Source organism: Myotis lucifugus, unplaced genomic scaffold, assembly GCF_000147115.1.
Source record: "Myotis lucifugus unplaced genomic scaffold, Myoluc2.0 scaffold_192, whole genome shotgun sequence".
Classification (NCBI taxonomy): domain Eukaryota; kingdom Metazoa; phylum Chordata; class Mammalia; order Chiroptera; family Vespertilionidae; genus Myotis; species Myotis lucifugus.
Window position 1 is genome coordinate 1,489,039 of NW_005871240.1, and position 26,784 is coordinate 1,515,822.

The following is a 26,784-nucleotide window of genomic DNA, read 5'->3' on the forward strand; positions in this document are numbered from 1 at the left end:
CAAACATGTGACATCAAGTTTGAAAGAGATATATTGATATATTGTTATTAGAGAACAGTAAGTGTAGAATATTGTATTACCTTCTAATTGAGGTGCTGTTTACATCAAACAGTTTGACTTGAAACTATAATTTAATAAGATTTATATCTTATAAAATGTATTTGGCTCATTAAATCTATAAAAAACAGGATGCATCATCTACTGTTGGACACTTGGGCTGTTTCCTTGGCTATTGCAAATAATACTGCAATGAACATAGGGGTGCATATATGCTTTTGAATCAGTGTTTCGGGTTCCTAAGGATATATTCCCAGAATGTCACTGGGTCAGGTCATAAGGCAGTGCCATTTTTAAATTTTTGAGGAGTCTCTGTACTGTTTTCCATTGTAGCTGTACCAATTTACAATCCTACAAACAGTATACGTATGAAGGGTTCCCTTTTCTCCACATCCTCACCAGCACTAATTATTTGTTGACTTTTTGATGATAACCATTCTGAGGTGTTATCACATTGTGGTTTTGATTTGCAGTTTCGTGATGATTAATGATGTTGAGTATTCTTTCATATGTCTGTTGGCCATTTGTATATCTTCTTTGGAGAAGTATCTATTCAGGTCCTTTGTACATTTTTAAATTGGATTGTTTGGTTTGTTTGATGTTGAGTTGTATGAGTTCCTTATATGTTTTGGATATTATCGTGTTATTGGATATATCATTTGTGAATATCTTCTCCCATTCAGTAGGTTGTTCTTTTCATTTTGCTGATGGTTTCCTTTGCTGTGAAGAAACATTTTAGTTTCTTGTAGTTCCATGTGTTTGTTTTCTCTTGGCCAAGGAGACATATTGAAGAAGATATTGCTAAGACTGGTATCAAAGTGCTTACTGACCATTTTCATCTGGGAGTTTTATAGTTTCATGTGTTATATTTAAATTTTTAATTCATTTGCAGTTTATCCTTGTCCATGATATATAAAAGTAGTCCAGTTTGATTTTTTTAATGTATCTGTCCAGTTTTCCCAGCACTACTCATTGAAGGAACTGTCATTTCCCCACTGTTTATTCTTGCCTCCTTTGTCGATTATTACTTGACCACATAAGCAAAGCTTTATTTCTGGATTCTATTCTGTTCCATTGATCTATGTGTCTGTTTTTGTGCCTGTATCATACTGTTTTGATTATTGTTGACTTATAGTATAGTTTGAAATCAGGCAGCATGATACCTCCACTTTTGTTCTTTCTTCTCAAGATTACCTTGGCTCTTTGGGGTCTTTTGTGGTTCTATATAAATTTTAGGGTTTTGTTCTAGTTCTGAGAAGAATGCCATTGGAATTTTGATAGAGAATGCATTGAATTGTATATTGCTTTGGGTAGTATGGACATTTTAACAATATTAGTCCTTCTAATCAATAACATGGTATATCTTTCCATTTATTTGTATCCTCTTCAATTTCTTTCTTCAGTGTCATCATTTTCAAACTACAGGTCTTTCACCTTCTTGGTTAAATTTATTCCTATTTATTTTATTCTTTTTGATATAGACATAAATGGGACTGTTTTCTTTATGATTCCTTTTCCCACTTCACTTTATTTGAGAAACTTTCCCAATAACCTCCCTAAAATAGCATATACTTCAGTCTTTCTCTTTCTTGTTCTTTTTTTCTCAAAATCACTTTCCAAAAATAATATATATAGTCTGTCTCTTCCAGTAGAATGTGAGCTTCTGAACAGGAACAATGTTGTCTGTTCACTGCTGTATTCTCAGAGTCTAGAACAGTGCCTCAAAAATAATAGATACCAAATATTGTCTGAGTGAATGAATGAATGAATGAGTGAAGAGACATTCAGGTCTTATACATTTTTATATCCTTTTCCAGATAATGGAACATGTATGTGTACCTTCTGGTACAAGTATGGGAGTTAGGTTGAGTGGTTGAGGTGGGAGGGGGGCACTTTTCATCTTCAGTATGTACCTGAGTACAGGTTTTCATGGTTAGTAACTGTGGAGGTCCCTGAGGAGAAGCTCTGTGAAATATTTCACTTAGGTTTACTTGGACTGAGAAAAAGTCATACTCATTACCCCAGATTTTAACCTCTCAACATTGGCACTTGCTCTACTTACCGCCACTTCATTGGTAAGGTCTGACAATGCTTACAACTTGGTGCAGTGGTGTTGTGGCGGGTAGATGGATTGGATTATACCCCAAACTGTTAAATTGAGAAACGCTGTGTGAGGCCTAATAATCTGTATTTTATTTGATTCTGATGCATACTAACATATGAAACAGACTATAGTATCAAAAAAGGGCTTTCACTAGTGCTTTTAAGTTGTTCACAGAATTTATTTGTTCGCCAACTACATTTCCCAAAAAAATCCCCCCTTTAAACAATAATTCCTTTGAAAGAATAACGGCTGAGAATTTCCCCCAATTAATGTCAGACATCAAACGACAGATCCAGGAAGTTCAGAGAATACCAAGCAGGAAAAAATGTCAGAAAAACTTTATACCTAGGCATATTGTATTCAACTACAGAAAATCTAAGATAAAGAAAAAAATATTTTAAAAAGAAGCCAAAGGGAAGCAAAAAAACACCCACCTTACCTACAGAGGAGCAAAGATAACTATTATATCCAACTTCTCAGCAAACATGCAACGAGGAGGAGAGTGGAGTGAAATACATAAAGTGTTAAGAGGAAAAAACACACAAACACCTAGAATTCTATACCCTGTGAAATTATCTTTCAATGGTGAATGAGACAATATTGCAGAGAACAGAGAGGGGGCCCTGCTTTCACATTTTCTGGATAAACTGATCAGTTGGCAGCCTGCGGTGTCATCCCTGTGGACAGCCTGTCTTGATTACCCTGATGGGGCAACAACTAAGAATTTTTTAGTTGTTTATGGATTTCCGAGAAACTTTTGAGAGTTTAGCAGTGGAGTCAGCAAGATGGGTTGTTTCCGTATTACATATCTGCTGAGGCTTTTTATTAGCATCTCCACCTCAATTAGGACAGGTCTGATACATTTCTCTCATTAGAATGTCTTTTCAATGATGGAACTATGAAGGATGTGACAAATAAGGGAGCCTTGCTCTTGATAGAGGAAAGCATGTTGCAGAGTATCAAGTAGTAAAGCTGTTAGCAGTTGGCTTAGAGGTCCAGCCACAGGGGACTTTGAATTAGTGTTTTAGAACTTTATTCTGTTGCCCTTGGAGAGTCAGAAGAGATGGCTGAGCTGGTGACTGCTATGATAAAATGGGCATTTGGTCTGTCAGCAGCAAGTGCATGGATTGAAGTGCAGAGGTCACATGTTTTTGATCAGCACACTTGAATTTAGCCCTCAGAGCAGACTGAGGTATCTTAATGCTGGACTTCCTATGCATTAGCCCAAGCATAGGTATGTGGTGCCAGGCAGTCACAGTTTGATAAAGTTACAATTCCTAAATATAGATGGTTGCTGGGAGCCACGGGTAAAAAACAACAACAACAACACTCATTCTTTGTTTGAAACAAAACAAAACAAAACACATAACAGGTGGGGATTTATTTGTAAATGTGGAAGTCAAAAAGGAATTTTCTTATGATAAGTGGACAGCTGTCCCATGTAAATAAGGGACCTTTTTAGTGCTTGCCAGGAGGTCCATTTGCTTTTACACATTCATCCTTCAGTTCCCAGTAGCTCTTTTATTATATGTGCTTATGTTCTTTAATCATTAACACTATAGTTAATATTTTTTCACTGATGAGCCATTTTCCCTCTTAGTGACAGTATCTTCTTCAGTAGATCATGCCTGTGATAAAGTACCAGTTATGTCATTCCTCTGCACCCTTTGCTTCAAAGGCTACATTTTCCTTGCTAATGGAAATTTTATCATCCTGTAATCACCTGGTAATTTTGAGAGCAGCAGCAGACCATTTTGTAATGTAAATGTAATTCCTGACAAGACTAAGTACTTTCATTTGAGTACACTTTAAAAAAATCTTCAAATGGGAACATTTTGAACTGCCTGTTCAAAAGAGCTCTGTTCTACCAATAATGTCTTTTTAGCTTATGCTTATTTCAACATTTTTTTCATGAAGTAACAATTGTAGTTCTTATGAATGAAAAATAAATACTGTTTTTTATTCGATTTCCTTTAATGGAGTGGAGTTAGAAGTATGTTTGGAAAATGTATCTTTTATATTAGGTAGTATTTAAAGGTGCCCCTGATTTAATTTACTATGTAAGAGTTCATGTAAACACTATTGAGTATACATTTGGAAGATTGTATTGGCCTGTTAATTTGGTATCTATTCTTAAAACTAATGTGGTGTTGAGGTCTTACATTTGCATGCATTGCTTGCTTCAAATGTGTCTAATTTTCAACCTTATTAAAGCACATAATAGTCATTATTTACAAAGCGCATTATATTTTCTTCAGAAGTTCCAAATTAGCCTTTTAATGGTTAGCATTAAATATTTACCATCAGTGTTGCAAGACTGAAATGTAAACAACAATGGTATAATGTGAATATTAATGTTACATCAAAGTTTTACTTTGGGAAGGTGACTGTCAGTCAATATGTAGAAGTCATGAATAGTGTAAAGCTCAGAACTAAATTGTGAGAAATGCCAAGCAGCCAAACAAATGTGATAACTGAAAGGTAAACCATTTCCAATGGATTAGCAGTGTGGTTTAATAAATCAGGGTGAACCAAGGCAGTAGCTATGCGTGATGGAAAATGGAGGACGTAAAAATTCTCCCCAAGCCAGACCACGTTTTTTTCTTTCTTTTATATTCATACCTACTCAGTGGCAATGCCTTCCAATCACAGATCACTGGGAACACATCTGTAGTTCCCCAGATTCCTTTTAGTGCTCATTACCAAAAGGGAGACCACACATTATGGTCAATGCACATTGACTGTCTATGGGCTATCTCACATTGACCGTTATTATGAAAGATACTAGAGGCCCGGTGCATGAATTTGTGCATGGGTGGGGTCCCTCAGGGGGACCTACGGAGATTGGGCCCCAGCTTGTGCCCCTAGCCTTGCAGCCCTGCAGCCCCGCCTGACACCCCGCCTTGGCCTGGCACTGCCCCCTCACCTGCTCCACCATCCTGCCTGCAGGGTGATTGGTTGGGGCCGCCCCTCACCCCCCCCACTCCCTCAGCGCCTGGGAGCCGATGGTGGACCCACCCCCTGCTGCCACCACTGGTTGCCGTCTGTGGAGCGGAGCGATTGGTGGGGCAATTGGGCCCCTGCTTGCACCTGCCTTGACCTGGCGCCGCACGCTCACCTGCTCCATCATCCCACCATGGTCAGGGCCCATCGGGGTCGGCAGTGCCTCCACTGCCACCTGCTGTCAGCACCGTGTCACCGACACCCACCATGTTCTGCTCCACCCCCTGGTAGTCAGCGCACGTCATAGCGAGCTGTCGAGCTCTCGGTCAAAGGACCACCTGAGGGGAGTCAGCGCACGTCATAGCAAGCTGTCGAGCTCTGGGTCAAATGACCACCTGAGGGGACAATTTGCATATTAGGCTTTTATTATATAGGATTATGAGACAGTACAGGCACTTGGGCCTGGAAATGGAAAAATATAGGGTGGCTTGGAAGCCAGGTTAAGACCAGGTGGCAAGAATGTCGCCATACGTCCATTCCCTGCTTAAAAAAAAAATGCAGAATTTAATCTACCTTATAACTGTTTGCTTTTCCTATCCTGACATGAAAATTTCCACAAGCCATTTTCAAAAAGCCTGTCTTTTCAAGCAAGCCTGCTTAGTCCCAGCTTATCAAAGCAGCCAAGCAGAACCAGCCCCTGAACCAATTTAGAGGGCCTCCTTTCCTCTGTCCTGCCTCCCTTATGCTCAGGTATAAACTTAATAAAATCTGTCTGGAAACTTCTTTGGGGTTTCCTCTCATTTCTATTTTGGGGAACTCAAGAATCCCAATGCTGGTAACAGTTATATGAATTGTGCATTGACTATGTAAATTTGGGAAAGGTTTAAGAAAATGTATTCACCTTGATTGCATGCTCTTAGGGACAGTGGTAATCCTAGGAGTGAGTAATTTAGTAAATCTTCTCTGGAGGAAAGAGGACTATAGTGAGGCTAATTATTTAATTGGTAAATAAGTAGTAGTCACTCATATTAGACAGAAGAGGGAGATGTTTGGTATTTTGCGTTTTACACAATGAGCTTGTTTTTGTCTATGCTTAGATTAGATTATGAAATGTTCTTGTTTTGTCTCATTTCATCACAGTGGCAGAGTGACCTTGTATGATACTGGTGTTCTGTGAGACTGTTTATGTACAATAAGAGAATAACATGACCTAGCTGTTATGTGCCCCTACCAGTAGGAAAGCTTAGCTAATAATACCCGGCAAGCTCACAGGACAAACTGTCACCATTTCTAATGAACCAGAAGTCTCAGTGCTTATGATAGCACTGTAAACAGGAAATTAAGGAATGAGGCAGGCAGCCAACCATCATATTATATAATGCCTGGAGTTATTGTATAGAGAATTCATTTTGGAAAGTTCTTATCTTTTTAATGTATTATCTAAAATTGCATATAATTTGGGATGTAGCATTATAGTGACCTTCAGGCTGTCTCAGACATTTAGCAGCCTATATGAATTTTTCTAATATTTTGCTTTCTTTCAAAATGCTTTAAAAAGATTCACAAATATTATTCAGTTTTTTGAAAGGAGGGGAACTCAAGATATTTCTAAATAACTAGTAAGAAACTTTCAGCTTTGTGAAAGGAAAGCATGTCTAGAATATGACTAAATGAAGAATAGATTCAGTTATCTCTTCAATATAGTAGACCACAATTCTAATTGGACATTGACTAAAATGATGATTAATAATAATAATAGCCAACATATGTGGTATGCCAATTAAAGGACTAAGAATTTTACATATATTTGTTTATTTAATCCTCAAAACAAGCAGCATGATCAGATAACTGTTATTGTTATTAACAGAAAACCTAACGCTGAGGTTAATTTATTTTCCTAGGAAAGGCTATGGCTGGCATTTGAATTCAAGCAGTTTCACTCTAGGCCTAATGTTATGTATCATTATGTGATGTTTCTTCAAAACATTAATTCTTCTTTAAGTTAGATCTGTGTAATTCTTGTGAATTCTTTTCTGATATCCAGAGAGATGTCATATTTATTATCTTGTTCACCACAGTGGTTTTCCAAATCTGGATGCCCACTGCAATCACATGGAAAATGAAAAAAAAAAAAAAACAAAAAAAACTTACACTCCACTCCAGACCAATTGAAAGTCAGTCCCTGGCCCTAGCTGGTTTTGCTCAGTGGTTAGAGCATCGGCCTGCAGACCAAATGGTCCCAGGTTCGATTCCAGTCAAGGGCATGTACCTTAGTTGTAGGCTCCTCCCTGGCCTGAGCCCTGGTTGGGGTGCATGCAGGAGGCAACCAATCAATGCGTCTCTCTCACATCGATGTTTCTCTCTGTCTCCCCACTACCTTCCACTATCTCTAAAAATCAATGGAAAAATATCCTCAGGTGAGGGTTAACAAAAAAATAAAAATAAAAAAATAAATAATAATTTTAAAAAAACAATCCCTGGGATGTTGCCTGAAAACATGCAATTTTAAAGTCTCTTTAGATGGTTCTGATGCACAGTGTGAAGGTTAAAAACTCTAATGTATGCAAATATAGAAATAGAGAATAATATTACATAGTGCAGAGATACCATATCCTAATATATAAAAACCCTGGGTCCGTCACATCCACAATGACCGGAGACTCGACCTAATGACCAGGCTGCACACGCAGTAGGCTCTGGTGGGTGGGGACTTGTGGCAGCCGAGACAGGGATGGGGGAGGCGGGGCCGGCACTCACACTCACTCACAACCATACACACGCACAGACACACACAGCGCCCACCAGCTCACAGCCTTTTCTCCCCTTTCCCTCCCTCCCAGCTCAGAACCTTTCTCAGAATGAGGAAACAAAACAGACTGGGTCTGAAGAGGCCTGGATGGAAGGGAGGGCAGGCAGAGGGTGGAGCAGTCCCCACTGGCTCTGCCCCCTCCCAGCCAGGAAAGAGGAAGAGGGAGACAGAGAGGCAGGGGGGCCTGGAGGACTGCTGAGAAAAACAAAGAGAGATAGAGACTGGCGAGATCAGGCCAGCAGGGGAGGGCAATTAGGGGTGATCAGACAGGCAGAGGCAGTTGGGGGTGAGATCAGGCCGGCAGGGGAGAGCAGTTAGGGGCGATCAGGCAGGCAGGTAGGTGAGTGGTTGGGAGCCAGCAGTACCAGATTGTGAGAGGGATGTCAGACTGCCAGTTTTATCGGGCCCAAACTGGCAGTCAGACATCCCTCATGGGAAACCCGATTGGAGAGGGTGCAGGCTGGGCTGAGGAGATTCCCCTCCCGCCCCCATGCACGAATTTCGTGCACCGGGCCACTAATAAGATAATATTTGTCCACCACAAGAAATACTGTTTCCTAAAACATGTCTCAAATTTAAAAGAAGAAATATATAAATAATATTATAAGTTCTGAGGTTTTCATGGTTTTGCTTTGTTGCAACCTATTTTGATTTTGCATAGCAGAAACCATACCAACAGTAAATTCTCAGTGTTTTAAAGCTCCCCTAGGAAGCTGAGGCTGTAAGCCAACAAAGTGACCCAAAGTCCAACAAGGAGTAGGTGCTTACAGGAAGAAATGGGATATTATCAATTGTCTCCTTGTGGTAGAGACAACTAGACACTGATGAGAAGAGTTGAGTTAAGGTGTTTAGTGAATTGGTAGAGGTCAAGTGTACACTAGTGAGAGAGCATGAAGTCGCTGGGGGTCACACCTTAGGGCTATGGTGAAAACACATTGCAGCTGCATAAAGAAACACACACACCATGTCTAACCCTGGGAAAGGGGCTGGGATTTGACATGACAGTTAAGTAGAAAATCCTAAACTTTCTATTAAAAGTTCCTAGAACTAGTTATGAGTAGTATATGAGTTTATCAAGGATGGAGGATATATGAGCAGTATACAAAAGTAAATTATATTTCTATATAATAGCAATAAACAATTGAAATTAGAAATTTTATATGCATATAATTTGCCATAGAATAAAATGCTTAAGTATAAACCTAGCAAAACATGTGGAGGATATACATGCTGAACATTACAAAGTGCTGATGAAAGAAATCAGCGTCTTGTAAAGAACTAAGTAAATAGAGAAATATATCAATTATGCACATGGACTTGAAGACTATTGTTAAGATATGAAAATGGTGTAACTCCAATGAAAATCCCACCACAGTTTTTATGTTGACTCTAAAATGCAGATGGGAATGTTTGGGGGTGGGTGATAAAACTTTTCTGTTTGGATTGTGGTGGTAAATACATGACAATGTATATGTCAGAATCCTAGAGGCTACACCCTAAACAGTGAACGAATGTTAGGATATGTATTTTTTAACCAACCAAGACATGGAAGTAATCCAGGATGGAATGTAGACTGTGACAAATGACAAATGTAACAGCATTACATATGTTTGACAACCTCACTCAATGTAATGGAGAAGAAAGGAGCTTGACTTAGTTATCTTTTGAAAACAATATTACTGCATACTGTAGAACTAAAGACAAAAACACTATACATACACATTACTTACTTGCAGGGGTATGGGTTTGCAATTCTGATAGTACTGTATATGTATACTAGTGTTGAATAAATAAATAAATTTATTGTAGATTATGAGATTCAGATTTTTAATTGTTGAAGAAAGAAGTTAGAAATAAGGAAATGGGGGACATCATAATGGATCGCTGGGTTGAAGTTGTGGAATTGATAGTAACAGTATAACACTGTTTTTTTTAATATATTTTTATCTATTCATTAGTTTCTAGTTAGGAGATTTTTCGTTAGTTGTTTCTCTTTATGGGCGTGATCTTTCCTCCACAAGATGTTAAGCTCCTTCAGGGGAATTCCTACCCCTTCTCTAATGTTGGTACAAGATGCGGATGGAATATTTAGAGTTCACGGTCTATATCCCCTGCTAACTGACTGATTCACCATCAACTTAAAAAGCTAGTAAATTGCCCCTTTCAGATTAAAGTTAGAATTGCTGCTAGTTCGTCGAAAAATGAATATTGGCCACAAAAGTGAGACCCTTTGCTTTTATTGGAAGACATGAGAAGCACATTAAGAGAAGCACAGTTAGGTTATAATTATACAACCAACTAGAAATGTACATTTTAAAATCATTACTTTGATGTATCTCATCTTAAATCAAATATAGTTATTTAGAGATTTTATCAGGAAAAATGCTTTGAAAAATACAGTGCAGAATGTTGTGTGCTATGTATTAATCGAAAATTCCTAGTGATCTTTGTTCGCTAGGTTGATTTGGAAATAGTATTCTATAGAAATCCTATAGAAACATTCAATGTTGTAGCATCTCAGGTGAAAAAGTACTCAGCACTCTTTCTGTGAAGTATCCAGGACATCTGTGGTTTCAGAGAAATGAAATTTTCCAGTTCAGATGTAAAGTAGTCCTGGTTTGTGGAATTAAAATGCATGTCATGAATATCTTGTCATGGTTTGTTCTTCACAGAAAATGGAAATTAAGAGATTTGAAGGAATTTATGAAGGTCACCAGTTTTTCTTCTTATTTTCATACAAGGAATCATCTCAAACCAGTAATAACCAGGGCTCTTCTAGAAGCATTTTATTTTTATTTTTTAAATTAAATCTTTATTGTTCAGATTATTACAGTTGTTCCTCTTTTTCCCCCCATAGCTCCCCTCCACCCGGTTCCCACCCCACCCTCTGCCCTTACCCCCCCACCCACTGTCCTCATCCATAGGTGTACGATTTTTGTCCAGTCTCTTCTTGCACTTTACTTCCACACCGCACCTCCTCTGAGTCTCAGTGTGCTTTTCTCTTTCCTTCTAGTTGTAGAATTTCCACTCAGCCAGCCTTCCTGTGGTTCTGGATGATGTACATTTTGTCTTTTAGTTGTATTTTTGAAGTGGTTGTGCAAGGCAGCAATTTCCGGTGTTTACCTATGCTGCCATCTTGGTTTCTCCTCTAGAAGCATTTTAAAAAAGGAAATGTCGTATCCAACATAGCAATGATTTCCAATGTTTGAATCACCCCCTCTCTCCCTAATATAGGACAATCTTTCAGATATTTACTAAATATCCAGATACTTTGTCTTTTGTTCTAGTCTCAACTTCGAAGTCCTTTTATTACTCCTCCATCTTGTGTTATCTTTTATAGTTCAACTAGAGGCCTGGGGGTTGTGTCCCTCAGCCCGGCCTGCACCATCTCCAACTGGGACTGCTGGCTCCTAACTGCTTGCCTGCCTACCTGCCTGATTGCCCCTAACCGCTTCTGCCTGCCAGCCTGATAGCTCCCTAACTGCTCCCCTGCCGGCCTGATCGCCCACTACTGCCCTTCCCTGCTGTGACCCACCTCTTCCCTGGGGCCTGCCTCCGATGTGCACATGGCCATCTTGTGACTGCCATCTTGTAACAGCCATCTTGTGATGACGTTAGGGCAACAACCACCTAGGCCAGTGGTTCTCAACCTGTGGGTCGAGACCCCTTTGAGGGTCAAACGACCCTTTCACAGGGGTCACCTAAGACCATTGGAAAACACATATATAATTACATATTGTTTTTGTGATTAATCACTATGCTTTAATTATGTTCAATTTGTAACAATGAAATTGGGGGTCACCACAACATGAGGAAATGTATTAAAGGGCCGCGGCATTAGGAAGGTTGAGAACCACTGACCTAGGCTATTATTAGTATAGATTTGGGTTTCTTTAAACCATAAGTTTCCAACTCCTTCCACATACTCTACATGTGGAGGAATTTCTGCAACAAATAGGGAAGCTGGCACTAAAATTTAGAGTTACAAGTAACTCCAGATCTTCTGAGCCTCTTTATCCATGTTGATGATCGCGATTAAACATTTGAATTCCAAGTTACTGTACAGAATGAGTAATTTTAAAATCCGGGATTTTTCTTCTATTACTATATGGTAGTGTATTCTTCAAAGCAATTCAAACATAAAGGAGATAGCTTTTGCAATTGCTTATAAAATCCCACAGCTATATTTCCTGATATTGAGGTTTAAGTTTTGTTTTTATTTCCAAAATAATATTATTTTTTTCCAAGCAAAGGAAAATATTTCTTTGACTAGACTATTGCTCAAATTTCCATAAAATATCTTTTTAGAGAAGTAAAACTATTGTTATATTTACTCTTTTTTTTTTTTTTGGAACAGGTATTCCCTCTGAGAGATGGATACTAAATTTTGACAAACACCTTTCAGATGGCCTTGTTTTTGCCACAGTGTTGGGAGCCTATTGTCCATTTCTGGTAAGAGTTATTTTTATGCAGAATGGTCTTCTATTAGTTGAGAGAACTTAATCATTTACATTCCAATTATTCTCTGCAAACTGATTCTTTTAAATGTTTTTATTTTATTTAACACCTAAACCTGCATGGCCAGCATTACCTTTTTGTTTATTCTTATATTGCAGTAGTATACTACAGACAAATGTTCATATTTAAATGGTTCTTTGTTGAATTACAGAGAATAGTTAAAAAGCAATAATTTTATTCCATAACTGAAAGGTTTGATTGTTGTCTTTTCCAGGTTGAGCCTTATTTTATGAATATGTACACACAACCAAAAGGTCCTGAACAGTATTTCCACAATTGCGCGATTGTTGTGGATAGTCTTCGTGAAATTGGCTTTAGCATTGGCATACAGGTGAGTACCTTTATATCATACATTCTATAAATATTTTATGAGGGTCTTCTTTCCTTATGTATTTCCAAGCTTTGTTAGGTATGATTGGCAAATAAAATTATATATATTTAGTTTGTATGATGTGATTTTTCTATGTGTGCAACATCATGATGTTTTATATATAGAGAGAAATGATTACCACAATCAAGTTAATTAAAACATTCATCACCTCACATAGTTACCATTTTTGTGTGTGCATGGTGAGAACACTTAAGATTACTTTCTTAGCAGATTTTAAGTATGCAATTCACTTTTAACAACCATAACAACCATGCTTTATATTACATTCCCAGAACTTATTCATATTATAACTGAAAGTTTATACCCTCTGACAAACATATCTCCATTTCCCCCATCCCCACCCCCCAGCAAACACTCATTCTACTCTCTGCTTCTATGAGATTGAGTTTTCAGATTCCACGTATAATTGAAATCAAACAATACTTGCCTTTCTGTGTCTGGCTTATTTCACTTAGCATAATGTCCTCCCAGTTCATCCATGTTGTCACAAATGGCAGGAATTTGTTTTTTATGACTACATAATATTTAATTGTAAATATGTACCACATTTTTTATCCATTCATCTGTCCACAGACACTTATCTCTTTCCATATCTTGACTATTAGGAATCTGCAGTTGAATATGGGGGTACTGGTTTCTTTATGATACCAATTTCATTTCCTTTGGATATATACCCAGAAGTGGAATTGTTGGGCCATATGGTAGTTCTGTTTTTAATTTTTTTAGGAACCTCCATACAGTTTTCCATAGTGGTTGCACCATTCCTTCCAACAGTACATAAGGAAGGGTTTCCTTTTCTCCGCATCCTTTCCAACACTTATTATTTCTTATATTTTTGATAGTAGCCATAATGTCAGATGTGAGGTGATATCTATCTCATTGTGGTTTTGGCTTACATTTCCCTCAAGATTGGTGATGTTGAGTACCTTTTTATATACCTGTTGGACATTAGTATATCTTCTTTGGAAAAATGTTAGTTGACTCCTTTCTAATGTTCCTTTCTTTACAAATTTTAAATCTAAATTGAAACAGTCTTTTCATGGGATATTGTTAAAATGTGAAAATTGAAATATGACTTTATAGAATTCTACTGGATATTTTAAAATATGTGTAATTATGTACACCCAACTATACATGAAAAGAAAGTTTTAGTGATAGGTTCAGTTTTCTTAAACCACAAGAATGAATGTTTTGTTAACCTTACTGAGCTCTAAGAATGAATTCAAAGAGCAGAGTTGTTTGAATATAGATATTGTATTATCATCTTATTATTTAGTAACAAAAAATAAAAATATTTCACTTTGGTTTTAAAATAAGTATTCATGTAGAGATCATAATGGCAGCATACATTTTAATTACATTTGGACCTCCAAGTTATAATTCCATCTAGCTTTTCACATTAAGTCCTCAATAGTAATAATCCAAAATATATTGTATGCTTAACATTTTTGGGCACTTTGTTACTTTAGAATAATGAAATAGTATAAATTATTCCCGACTTGAAGAATATACAAATTTATTGAATTATCAAGATATATACATGTTAAAGGATAAATAATATTCTATTCATTTAACTGTCAATGTGTGTAAAAATTAAAGTGTAGAGTTCAGATAAGGGAAGAGATCAATGTGTTCTAGACTCTGTGGAGGGGGCAGGAGTTATTTGGGTTCTTGAAGGATGGATTGGATTTTGATTGGAAATGATAAGAAGGTGTTTACTCACAGGATATGGCCTAAACAAAATATAGAATGAACGAGATTAAACTGAGTAAATTTAAAGATCTGTTTATCTTTATTCATGAATCAGGCAACATCCCATTTAGCAACTAAAGAAGAGCTCCATGGAGCTGTATAAAGTGAAGGGTTTTATAGGCAGAAAGGAGGAGGTGGGACAAGGAAGTGACTGGGAAAGAGTGGATTGTTTGAGGCAAGGTCACCTTTCTTTGGGGGACAGTAGTGAGGTCTACCAGGTAGATGTCCTCACTAGTGCTGACCAGGAAATTCCAGACTGACTGGTTAGGATTATATTTTTGGGAGAGGCTGAAACTGCAATCAGTTTGGTGACATGGACTTAGCACAACTGATTCTATTTTGGGCCTATTGTCCCTCTTTCCCTTCCTCACCTCCTCCCTCTCCTTCTTCCTCTCCCCTCGTCTCTCTAACAAATGTGAATAAGTCACATATGTGACTAGGTTGCCTGGGTTGCAATTTGGGCTTAGAAATAGACATGGGCTATATTGGGATCTTGAATCAGCATACAAGTCAGCAGTTTACTTTGTGGGTATTATGGGAATAAATGCATTTACTCTTATAATATTGTTGAGGATGGACTGAGAGGAGATGGACTGGAGACAGAGAACACAGAGCAATGAAAATCCAATTTCAATTGGTCAAGGACAAAAGTATTTTCTTTCTAGCAGGTGTAAGGAACCACTTTATATCAACCCACATTCGGGTACTAAATGTGCGTTGATATAAAGTAGTTAAAGTCACTTTGTACCACATGTGACGTTTACATTCTTTTATGTGGTAGAGTTGTAAAGCTAAAGTGTAATCAAGATTTTGGTCAGAGTTTTTGTATAAGAGAGTTTAAAGACGAACTCTAATAAAAGATTTTGGTTTGGAAGAATAAAAATATAATTCCCATCAACTGAACAAATTATTGAATCTCCTTAATGAAAGTCACTGGATAGACCTTGCAAGGGGTACAGATGTGGTTAAACTGCACTTATGCCTTCAAAGATATTAACCTACTAAGAGTGACAAATACATGAACAAGAGCTGATGCAAAGCAGACAGTGAATGCCATAATCGACAGAAACAATATGCTATGGGAGTCAAAGGGGAGAGAAGTCATTATAATAAGGAAACCAGGAAAAGTTGCATGGGACATTGGTGTTTGACATAGTCCTTGAGAATTTACTGGAGGTTCATAAGAATCTTAAAATATGTTTATTTAGAAAATATAATTCATCATGTTATGATTCTCTCCTTTCCTTTTTGATTTCCTCAGATATGTTGACTCAAAATATTTATTTTAATTATATAGGTAAAGACATTAAAAATATCTATCTGCTTAAAAATGTAAAGATGTCTGAAATCTGATGACTGGAGAAATTGACAATTAACTTAGTAGATAATTTCCAGGCTTTTCCAAGTCAGTTCTAATTCACTAACTTTTATTTTATTTTAAATATATTTTTCATTTCAGAGAGGAAGGGAGAGGAAGAGAGAGATAGAAACATCAATGATGAGAGGGAATCATTGATTGGCTGCCTCCTGCACATTGGACCAAGACCGCAACCCAGGCATGTGCCCTTGACCGGAATCTAACCTGGGACCCTTCGGTCTGCAGGCCGATGCTCTATCCACTGAGCCAAACCAGCTAGGGCTAATTCACTAACTTTAAATCAGCCTGGATTTACCAATCACATTAAATGTCAGAGTGTAAAATTATCACCTTTACATTAACGTAGCCATAATGAATTAATACTGATGCTTAGTACTGATCCAGATTTGAATCCTATGAAATTTAGCACTGGATTTATTTATTAGTGTTTATGTTTCTTATTTTTCATGTCCTTTGCAACTGTTGAATCAGCTAGATAAGTTTCTGAGCCATTGTCTTTTCCTGTTGTGGAATCTTGGGAGTTGGACTATACAGTTGTTACATAGTCTCCTTTTCATGACATGCTTTTTATGTTAAGCAAAAATATTCTGGGAATTGTTTGGACTCAGTGTAGAATGTATTTTCATTTCCATATGGAGATAGATGGATATAAAAATAAATATAATAAACATTTATAGAGGTTATACTACATATAATTCACTGAGTAGTAGGAGAGCTAATGGTGAGTAATTGATCTGACTTTTAAATTTTATTTGATTTTATCAACTAAAATATTTCAGCCTTAAATAACAGAATTTATGAGTAAAAGTGGTTTAAAAATAAATTCAATATTTTACATAAGATGAAATCAGGGAGTAGAATATTATAGGGATAGTTATTCAGTTTTTCAAGAAATTTTTCAGAGATTCATTTAGCTCAGTGCTTCTCAGCTTCCCAGCTTATATGTGCGCTAACACCCACGAAATCCCTACTGAAATTCTCATGTAACACCATCTCACAGCTCTGCTTGGGGCTGGTTGAGTAGTACCCTTTTATTGTGCTTCTCTTTTTCCTTAAGTTAAACCTTTCTCAATGGTCCCACAACATATTTCCCATTGCATATCATTGGTCAAAATTGCATCCCATACTTACAGCTAAAGCAATGTTTGATAAAGATAATGGGACACCCACAAAAATTGGGATTTTTAGTAAGGAAGAAAGGAGATCATTGCTGTTGGGAAGGCAATGAACAATGTCCTCTGTGATATCACAGTATGTCAGTGGATACTGATAGTTATGGTTGGTGTCTAGTTTGAAAGCTGGTGATACCAGATTTCTACTCTAGCATTTTCTCTATTATGATTTTTTTTGTTTAATTCCCTATCATTTGTTAGTCCAATAAGAAATATTGTCATCATGTGTAAAAATGGATCAGTATAATCAAAGTTCTTCTAGTTTTGGCCTATATGGAGAAAATAATGATTATGTATTTGAAAGATACTTCACATGAAAATCTTGTGTTAAGGAAACCTAACTTAAATTAACACGTGGCCTTTTAAGCCTAGGATTGTAGTTAATTTACACTAAAGTGCAAATTGTAATTTAGCTTATTTTAATTGAAATTTATCATGAAGAAAGGCAAGAATGCTCTTTTCTCTGGTTTTCCAGTTTAATATCTTCATTATCAAATATACTTTTTTATTTCAAATTTTGAAATACAAGCTTTTGGAATAGTTTTTATATTTCTATGTATATCTTTTATGTTGTAGTCACTAAAACACTGTTCAGAATACTTTTATTGACCTCAGACTTGAGCCCAGAGTGTTTTGCCACGAGTGTTCTCCTTTTCCCAACAGATACATTTCCCATCCCCCTAGACAGCCTTCTTTGGATCACACCCATAGTCTGGTCCATCTCATAGGGCCCAGCAGAGCCATATTCTTCACTTGTGGGGATTAAACTCTGTATTTAATTATTTAGTTTGTTCTTATCTTAAATAACTTCGCTACATCTGTTGACTACGATTGTCTTTCTTGAAGAAATGTGGGGCCACAGAACACTGATGAGAAACCTTGGAATTTTGGCATCTTTCTTAGTTCCTCTCAGGTCATACTCACTAGCAGCTTTCTACCCTGCTGAGGAAGGCCAGTTCTCTTATTTTTTTACTAACAATCCCCTCCCAGGTTACCTTTATTGGTAAACCTTACCGCTTATTGACAAAACAAGAAAGAATAAACTCTGCTCTTCTTCCAAAAAAAGGGAAAAGAATCTTTTTGAAAATGCGAATTAACAGATGATCAGATGGGCTATTAAAATTATTCTCTGGTAACTGCTGTCAAATTTTAGAGTCAAGTGCAGGGGTGGGCAAACTTTTTGACTCGAGGGCCACAATGGGTTCTTAAACTGGACCGGAGGGCCGGAACAAAAGCATGGATGGAGTGTTTGTGTGAACTAATATAAATTCAAAGTAAACATCATTACATAAAAGGGTACGGTCTTTTTTTTTTTTTTTAGTTTTATTCATTTCAAACGGGCCAGATCCAGCCCGCGGGCCATAGTTTGCCCACGGCTGGTCAAGTGTCTTAGCTCCACATAGAGTGAGTAGTCCCCCGCTTATCCACCGGAGATAGGTCCAAGACTCCCAGTGGGTGCCTGAGACCATGGATGCCTGAACAGTCTGTATACTAAATACTATGTTTTTCCCTTTACATACATACTTATGATAAAATTTAACATATGGTTTAGGCACAGTAAGAGATTGACAACAATAACTACTAATAAAAAAGAACAGTTCTAATATATTGTAATAAAATTATATAAATATGTCCTCTCAGCAAACTAGCACGGATTTCTTCCTTCTTAACAATTTCATGGATAGATTCACTTTTACGGGAGATCTAAGTAGCCTCAGTATACGGTATTTTTCTTTCTTTATAAAGTTGAGAACCCTTACCTTTTCACTTAAAGGAAGCACTTTACAGCTTCTCTTTGGCATATCTAAATTGTCAGCATCAATACTCTTGTGCTTTGGGGACATTATAAAGTAAAATAAGGGTGACATAAGCACTGTGATACTGTGACAGCTGATCTGCTGACCGAGATGCGTACCACCGGACTAAAGGGTGGGTGGTAAACACAATGTGGAGACACTGGACAAAGGGGTTACTCACATCCGGGGCAGGATAGAGTGAGATTTTGTTACACTATTGAGAATAGTGCACAATTTACAACTTACGAATTATTTCTGGAATTTTCCTTTTAATATTTTTGGACTGCACTAGACCATGGGTAACTGAAACTGTGGAAAGTGAAATGGAGGGTAAGGGGAGCTTACTGTAACACTATATTTCCGTAGCTCTCACACTATATGCATTTGCAGGCTAGGCCCAGATCATTTTGAGTTGCTAACCGGGATGTGTGCCATTAAATCATACTATGATCTTCCTTTTATGGAAGATCTCCTTGTATGTGTAGAGAGCTCCCTGTATATTGAAAATGACAGAGTTGCTTGTTTATCAGTAGTATTTTGTGTCTTTCATCATCATCTCAGACCAATCCCAATTCCTTTTTTCTATGAATAATTCTCCCCCACTGACTCCACCTTATTCTAGGAGATCAAAGGCACTACATAAACTGATAGAAGGAATCCTTCCTTCTGCTGCTGCTGACTCTACTTTTTAGCTTCAATATGCATTCTGGCTATATTCATTGTCTCTGCTGTTTTTCCTCTCTAGTCTGGATTTTATCTCAAATCTATTCCAACTACCATCACTATTTTATGTTGTTTATCACCATAATTGCATTTTCTGCCTTATTATAATTTGTCTGTTCTGGGAAAAGTGTTTCCCCAACCATCTGCTGCTTGATCTGCTTGAATTGTTGCTCTTGTGTTATTTCTTGTTCAGAAATTAAGTCCTTCACCCTGGCATTCATGCCCTCCACAATGTGGTCTTTGTACTCCTTAGTCTTTTCTTCCACTACCTCTCCTTTCTTATCTTATGCATGATTCAAGTTGTACTTCTTCTTCCAAATGAACACTGTACTTTCCTATAACCTTTCCCTATATTTCTTTGTCTTTCTGATAGAATATACCCTTTACTTCCAACTAAATACAGCCTATTTAAAATCCAGTCTTCAAGGTCATCTCATGTATTACCTCCTCCCTTGGGCTTTTGCTTGAAACTCTTTTGCCATCTTTTACATAAATAGTTTGTCTACTTCTCAATTTTTCTTTTCCTGCATGCTATGATATTTAATAACTCAGGGATGGTGTCTTAGTCACATTAGTCAGTATTTTTAGTGTATACTGTTTTTCTGACCTCTGACTAGCTTTTACGGAGTCTTTCAGCTTCTGAGATCATTGTGATACAACACTTCTCATTCATCTTTTAATATTTAGGTTGCGCTCTTCCGATTCAAAGCAATATTTTGTTTGTTGTGTCTATATTTCAGTGTCATTGCCAATCAGTAACATTTAAAAAAGTTTTCAAGTATTTCAGCAATTGATGTACTATGCTTTAGCTCTAGTTATATATTTTATCTGTATATCCTCTTATTTATATTTCTCTTCTTTAAAACTAGGCCTGTGACATCTGTGACTATAATCCAATTCTGATGCTCATGCTTTGTGTCTACATGTATGAAAGACTCCCTACATATCTCCCCAAGATGGTGGTGACCTTTCAGTGTACTTTACATGACACTGTGAAGAGAAAGGTAAGGATATACTTAGGGCCAAAGAATATATAGAGTTAAACACTTAAGAGGGGCTTTAGATATTTTTGTCAACCGCAAATTAACAGAATTATCAATATGATACAATAAGCCTTAGCAAATGTTACTCCTTCTAAACCAAAAGTATAGCAGAGTATAAGGGACAGGTTTTGCTTAATAATAATCATCACCTGCAAAGAGGTGATGACTCTTTCATGCAGTTGAGGAATGGGGGTTGGGGACCTGGAAAATGAAAGTTATATACTTTGAAGGTCAAATCCTATTAGGAAACTTTAAATTCATTTCATATACAAAAGGACTGATATACTAAATAGAAACTTGTGATCTGAATGTGCTTCACTTTCCTTTAGGGGGAGCAGTTTACACATCCAGATGGATTTTTTTTTTCTTTATTGATTAAGGTATTACATATGTGTCCTTATCCCTCCATTGCCCCCCACCCCCCTGTCATGCCCTCACCCCCCTGGTGTCTGTGTCCATTGGTTAGGCTTAGATGCATGCATACAAGTCCTTTGGTTGATCTCTCCCCCTTACCCCCACCCTCCCCTACCTTCCCTCTGAGGTTTGATGGGCTGATCGATGCTTCTCTGTCTCTGGATCTGTTTTTGTTCATCAGTTTATGTTGTTCATTATATCCCACAAATGAGTGAGATCATGTGATATTTATCTTTCTCTGACTGGCTTATTTTGCTTAGCATAATGCTCTCCAGTTCCATCCATGCTGTAGCAAATGGTAAGAATTCCTGCTTTTTTACCACAGAGTAGTAATCCATTGTGTAGATGTACCTCAGTTTTTTAATCCACTCATCTGCTGATGGGCACTTAGGCTGTTTTCAGATCTTAGCTATGGTAAATTGTGCTGCTATGAACATAGGGGTGCATATATCCTTTCTGATTGGTGTTTCTAGTTTCTTGGGATATATTCCTAGAAGTGGGATCACTGGGTCGAATGGGAGTTCCATCCTTAGTTTTTTGAGGAAACGCCATACTGTTCTCCACAGTGGCTGCACCAGTCTGCATTCCCACCAGCAGTGCACTAGGGTTCCTTTTTATCTGCCTCCTCTCCAGCATTTGTCCTTTGTTGATTTGTTGATGACAGCCATTCTGACAGGTGTGAGATGGTACCACATTATCATTTTGATTTGCATCTCTCGGATGATTAGTGACTTTGAGCATGTTTTCACGTGTCTCTTGGCTTTCTGATTGTCCTCTTTTGAAAAGTGTCTATTTAGGTCCTTTGCCCATTTTTTGATTGGGTTGTTTATCTTCCTTTTGTTAAGTTGTATGAGTTCCCTTTAAATGTTTGAGATTAAACCCCTATCTGTGATAACATTGGCAAATATGTTCTCCCATGAAGTGAGCTTTCTTGTTGTTTTGTTGATGGTTTCTTTTGTTGTACAGAAGCTTTTTATTTTGATGTAATCCCATTTGTTTATTTTCTCTTTAGTCTCCATTGCCTTAGGAGCTGTATCAGTAAAGATATTGCTTCAGCATATGTCTGAGATTTTGCTGCCTGTGGATTCCTCTAATATTTTTATGGTTCCCTGTCTTATGTTTAAGTCTTTTATCCATTTTGAGTTTGTTTACTTATTTTTTATATATATTTTATTGATTTCAGAGAGGGAGGGAGAGGGAGAAAGAGATAGAAACATTAATGATGAGAGAGAATCATTGATTGGCTGCCTCCTGCATGCCCCCCCACTGGGGATCGAGCCCACAACCCGGCATGTGCCCTTGATTGGAATCAAACCTGGGACCCTTCAGTCTGCAGGCTGATGCTCTATTCACTGAGCCAAACTGGTTAGGGCTCTGCTCTGATCTCTATTATCTCCTTCCTTCTGCTCACTCTGGGCTTTTCTTATTGTTCTCTTTCTAATTCTTTAAGTTGTTGAGTTACATGATTTATTACCATTTTTTCTTGTTTTGTTTTTTTGATGTAGGCCTGTAGAGCTATAAACTTCCCTCTCAGGACTGCTTTCACTGTGTCCCATAGGTTTTGGATTGTTAGGTTTTCATTGTCATTGGTTTTCCAGGGTGTTTTTAATTTCTTCTTTGCCAGATGGATTTTTTGTTGTTGTTGTTTAATTGAGGATATAGAAAGGGAAGTAATAACGGTTGTGCTCTTGACCTGGGTCACCTAATTCTCTCTAAATGATATTATGTAATCTGGATGCACTAAATGTCTTAACAGTGAATTTTTCAAATTTAAGAAAAACAATGGAAACAAAATTTCCAGTCCTATGATAATAACAAATCTATATAAATAGGTCCATATTTTACAAGTGTTCTCTTTGAGAAATATCTTGTCAGGTGTTATTGACCTCAATTTCAGATAATTTGTTTCACATGAACACTTGTAAAGTATCTTCTATCATGCAGTTTTAAATTGTTTACATTTATGTAAGATTGTTTTTATAAAACCTTTAACCAGATTTATAGGTGGGTCCTTGGTTTTTTCTCAGGACACCATAGGCTGATAAAATATTATTTTGTAAAAAAGTTATTTTAGTGCTTTGGTCAGATCACATCTATTTCTTTCCCTCATCTGTTTTATTTATTCCTCCCCATATTTGTGGGTGTGGGGTCAATTTTACACTTTTGATGCAAAACTCATCCATATTTGGTCTTCACAGTATATGTCCTAGTGATGTTTCATTTGTAGTTGTAACCTCTTTGAAAAAATATCTGTGACAATATGAGCAATGATTGGTAAGATTCAGTTTAAAAAATCGGGAAAAACTCAGGTTCTTGTCTCAAATTGTAAAGGGCTCAATTTATGGAAATGAGAGTCATTCCTTTTGATTTGATTTTGTTAGCAAATATTAAGATACAATCCCTTTTATGTAATTTTATTTTTTTCTCTGATAAGTCCCTAACTGCATTGATATTTAAGGGCTTTGGGTACTAGCTAGCCTAGAACTATAATTATATTGGGGAGGACTTCTGACTTCAAACTAAAAATTCTCAAGAATTAGAAATATTATTGCTTAAGCCTGCAGAAGATAGAAGGAGTCTGAATTAGATTAAGCAGTGATTTATTACAGTTCGGTATGATTAATAATTTTTAAACTCTGACCAGGTTTGTATTTCCTTATGGCATTTAATTGTTATTTTAAAAAATTAGTTAATGACACTAGCTCATATTTAAACAAATTTTAATCATTATGTTAAAAATCAAATTAAAGCATATTAAAATGGAAACATTTTAATGTTTTAATTATTTCTTTCCAATTTAATTATTTATTAGATATATTGTTCACACCTGAAGATTATAGATGATATTGTACAGGTAGGGCTTTTGTTTTTCAAAAATGTAAGAGACATTTTTTGAAGGAAACAACAAAAATTAAATATAAATAATAAATTAAACATCAATCAGCAAGCTTTTATTTTAAATTTCATTTAAGAGAAATGATTAATTTGGAAGTTGCTGGGAAACTTAGACACAGTTTGCCCCCTGCATCAACCCATATTCCTTACGATTCACTATAACCATGCATAGTGCTAGTTATTAACTCTTCACATCCATTCACAACCTTTTCAATCTTCCAGAATAAAGAAAAATCTCAGGAAATGGCTACTATAATTAAAAAGATATTTCTGTAGCTATATGTCTCAAATAGAAACATAGAATATTGGAACCATTAAACCATATGGTTATCAATGAAAAAATGTAGGTTGCAGTGATTTTTCTGAGACAATTTTAAAGCTATTGACCTTCCCTCCCCTTTTAAATATATTCTTATTAATTACAGAGGGGAAGGGAGAGGAAGAGAAAGAAACATCAATGATGAGAGACAATCATTAATCAGCTTCCTCCTGCACACCCACCACTGGGGATCTAGCCTACAACCTGGGCATGTGCCCTGACCAGGAATCAAACTGTGACCTCCTGGTTCATAGGTTGACGCAAAACCACTGAACAACACTGGTGGGCCCCCGCCCCCGCCCACATACACACACTTTTTTAAAAACAAACTTTATGCAGAGCTCAATAGATACTATCATTATAAAACAGGAATCCAGGCTCCAAAGCTGTTTTTCCTTCCCTCAACAGCTTTCCTCTTTCCCCATGTACAAATTACCACCCCTACATAAAATCCTAGTTAGGTGGAATACCCTGACCATAGATGAGCCCAACAGGCTTTGTATTATACATATGATATGACAATGAGAATGAATGTTTTCCTTAAAATCTCAGGGCTAGTTATAGAAGTTCTAGGACTATAAACCAATAACATTAGGTAATGAATTTATTATTACTTTTAACTATTCCTTCCAGAGAATGGAAATGAACTCTCTGGGACTTAAAATCACTTGGTCTGTTAATTAATTCTTTAGGTACTGATATCTATAAGTAGGCAAGCTACATGAGATCCCAAAATCCTTGGGGTAACTGACTAGAAACTTTTCAGCAGCAATATACTTGTCCTGGTAGTTACCAAAGTTTTCGCTGCAATATAAAAGTAGTTTATTTAACCTTTTAACAAGTCTCTACCATATTCCTTACGATTCACTATAACCACATATAGTGCTAATTATTAACTCTTCAAATATCTCTGTCTGTGGTTTCTGGACCACCTAAGTGCAGTTACCTTTTCTTTACTGTAATTTGGCCAATCCCACATTTGCCCCAGGTCTTATTCCTCTTTTGGCTCAGTACTTTCCATGATAACCTTGTGTCTTCCTAACATGTTGTTTGTTTTTTTTAACTCTCTATTATATTCTACATAAAGACTTGTGTAGTCAAGTTTTCATGAAATACTCTCTCTAAAAATAAAGTAGCTTATTCTCTAATACTTTCCCATCTCTAAGCATCAGGAAGGAAGGGACAGTCAAACCCTAGCTATACTATCGCTTCTCGATGAGGCTACCATCATTTCCAGCCTGGACCTCTGATTTTAAACCTAGAATCTTTATAACTTCCCACGCTGAGCAGCTGGAGTATCCTTTTTCTGTAGATTGGATTATTTAAGTTCTATGTTTAAAATTCTCCGAAGATTTCCCTTTGTAATAAGAATAAAATCCAAGTTGCTCACTGTGGACTTCAAATCTTCATGTCATTTCCTTGCTTGAGAGATCCTTCTCCCTGCCTACTCTTGCTAAACTGTATATATGCGATCTTCAAATACAAAGTCTGCTTTCCCTCAGTTAGTGCACATAAGGAACAAATATTTTCATGATTAAAATGTAAAACTCTTTGATTAAAATAAGAAATGTTAAGCCCTGATCAGTTTGGCTCAGTGGATAGAGCATCAGGCCATGAACTGAAAGGTCCTGGGTTAGATTCCGATTGAAGGCATATACCTTGGTTGCAGGTTCAATCCCCAGTTGGGGGCGTGCAGGAGGCAGCTAATCGATGTTTCTCATTGATGTTTCTAACTCTCTAGCCCTCTCCCTTCCTCTCTGTAAAAAATCAATAAAAATATATTTAAAAAAATAAGAAATGTTAAGTTGTATATTTTTAAAAATTCATGATCTTATTTTTACTCTCTTGTTCTGCAATGTAGGTTGTAGTGAAAAATTCAAGCTCGAAAAGATTAGTGTACAATGCTACAATCATTGGAAGAGATGCCGCTGACTTCACCCTCTCCCCCACAGATAGTACTGTGACAGTTCCTCCAAAGTAAGTGTTTTTGTTTTTTTTTAATTTTACTTCATTAAACGTATCAGCCCTAGAAATTTAATGTGCGCTATAATTATGAAAAAGTGACCTGGGTTTGTTTTTAGTGGATATATACAAATGAAAAGACCATCACGCACACATAGATGAATAATTCATATGTTGCTGAGATTCCGCATCAATTTTGTTTAAACATTCTAACAACATAAAGCAGTTGCATTTTATGTATACATTTCATTTCAGTTTATTTTTTCATGTACATTGGCCATAGAGATTAGACAACAAATTGTTTATGTAGTACTGTTGTTTTCTGCCAAAAACTCGAAGCAGTGTGTGAAGTCTCTGATTATAAAAGCAATATGTGCTCATTGTAGAAAATTTAGAAACTATGCAAGTATAAAGAAAAAAAGTAGAAGACTAATAATCATACATGAAAGATACCCCAATGTTGCCATTTTTCTCTATCCCTAGTCATTGTAACGTAAAGATAGATAGA

General features: G+C 36.8%; 1 protein-coding gene across 1 annotated transcript in view; it reads left to right on the forward strand.

Moving 5' to 3' along the window:
• Positions 1-26,784, forward strand: part of CFAP47 (cilia and flagella associated protein 47) — a 425,326-nt gene that overhangs the window by 196,177 nt on the left and 202,365 nt on the right. The window contains 5 exon segments of the mRNA XM_014462850.1: positions 4,263-4,265; positions 12,271-12,365; positions 12,646-12,762; positions 20,513-20,647; positions 26,176-26,291. Of these exon segments, the coding sequence (XP_014318336.1) occupies positions 4,263-4,265; positions 12,271-12,365; positions 12,646-12,762; positions 20,513-20,647; positions 26,176-26,291 (466 nt within the window).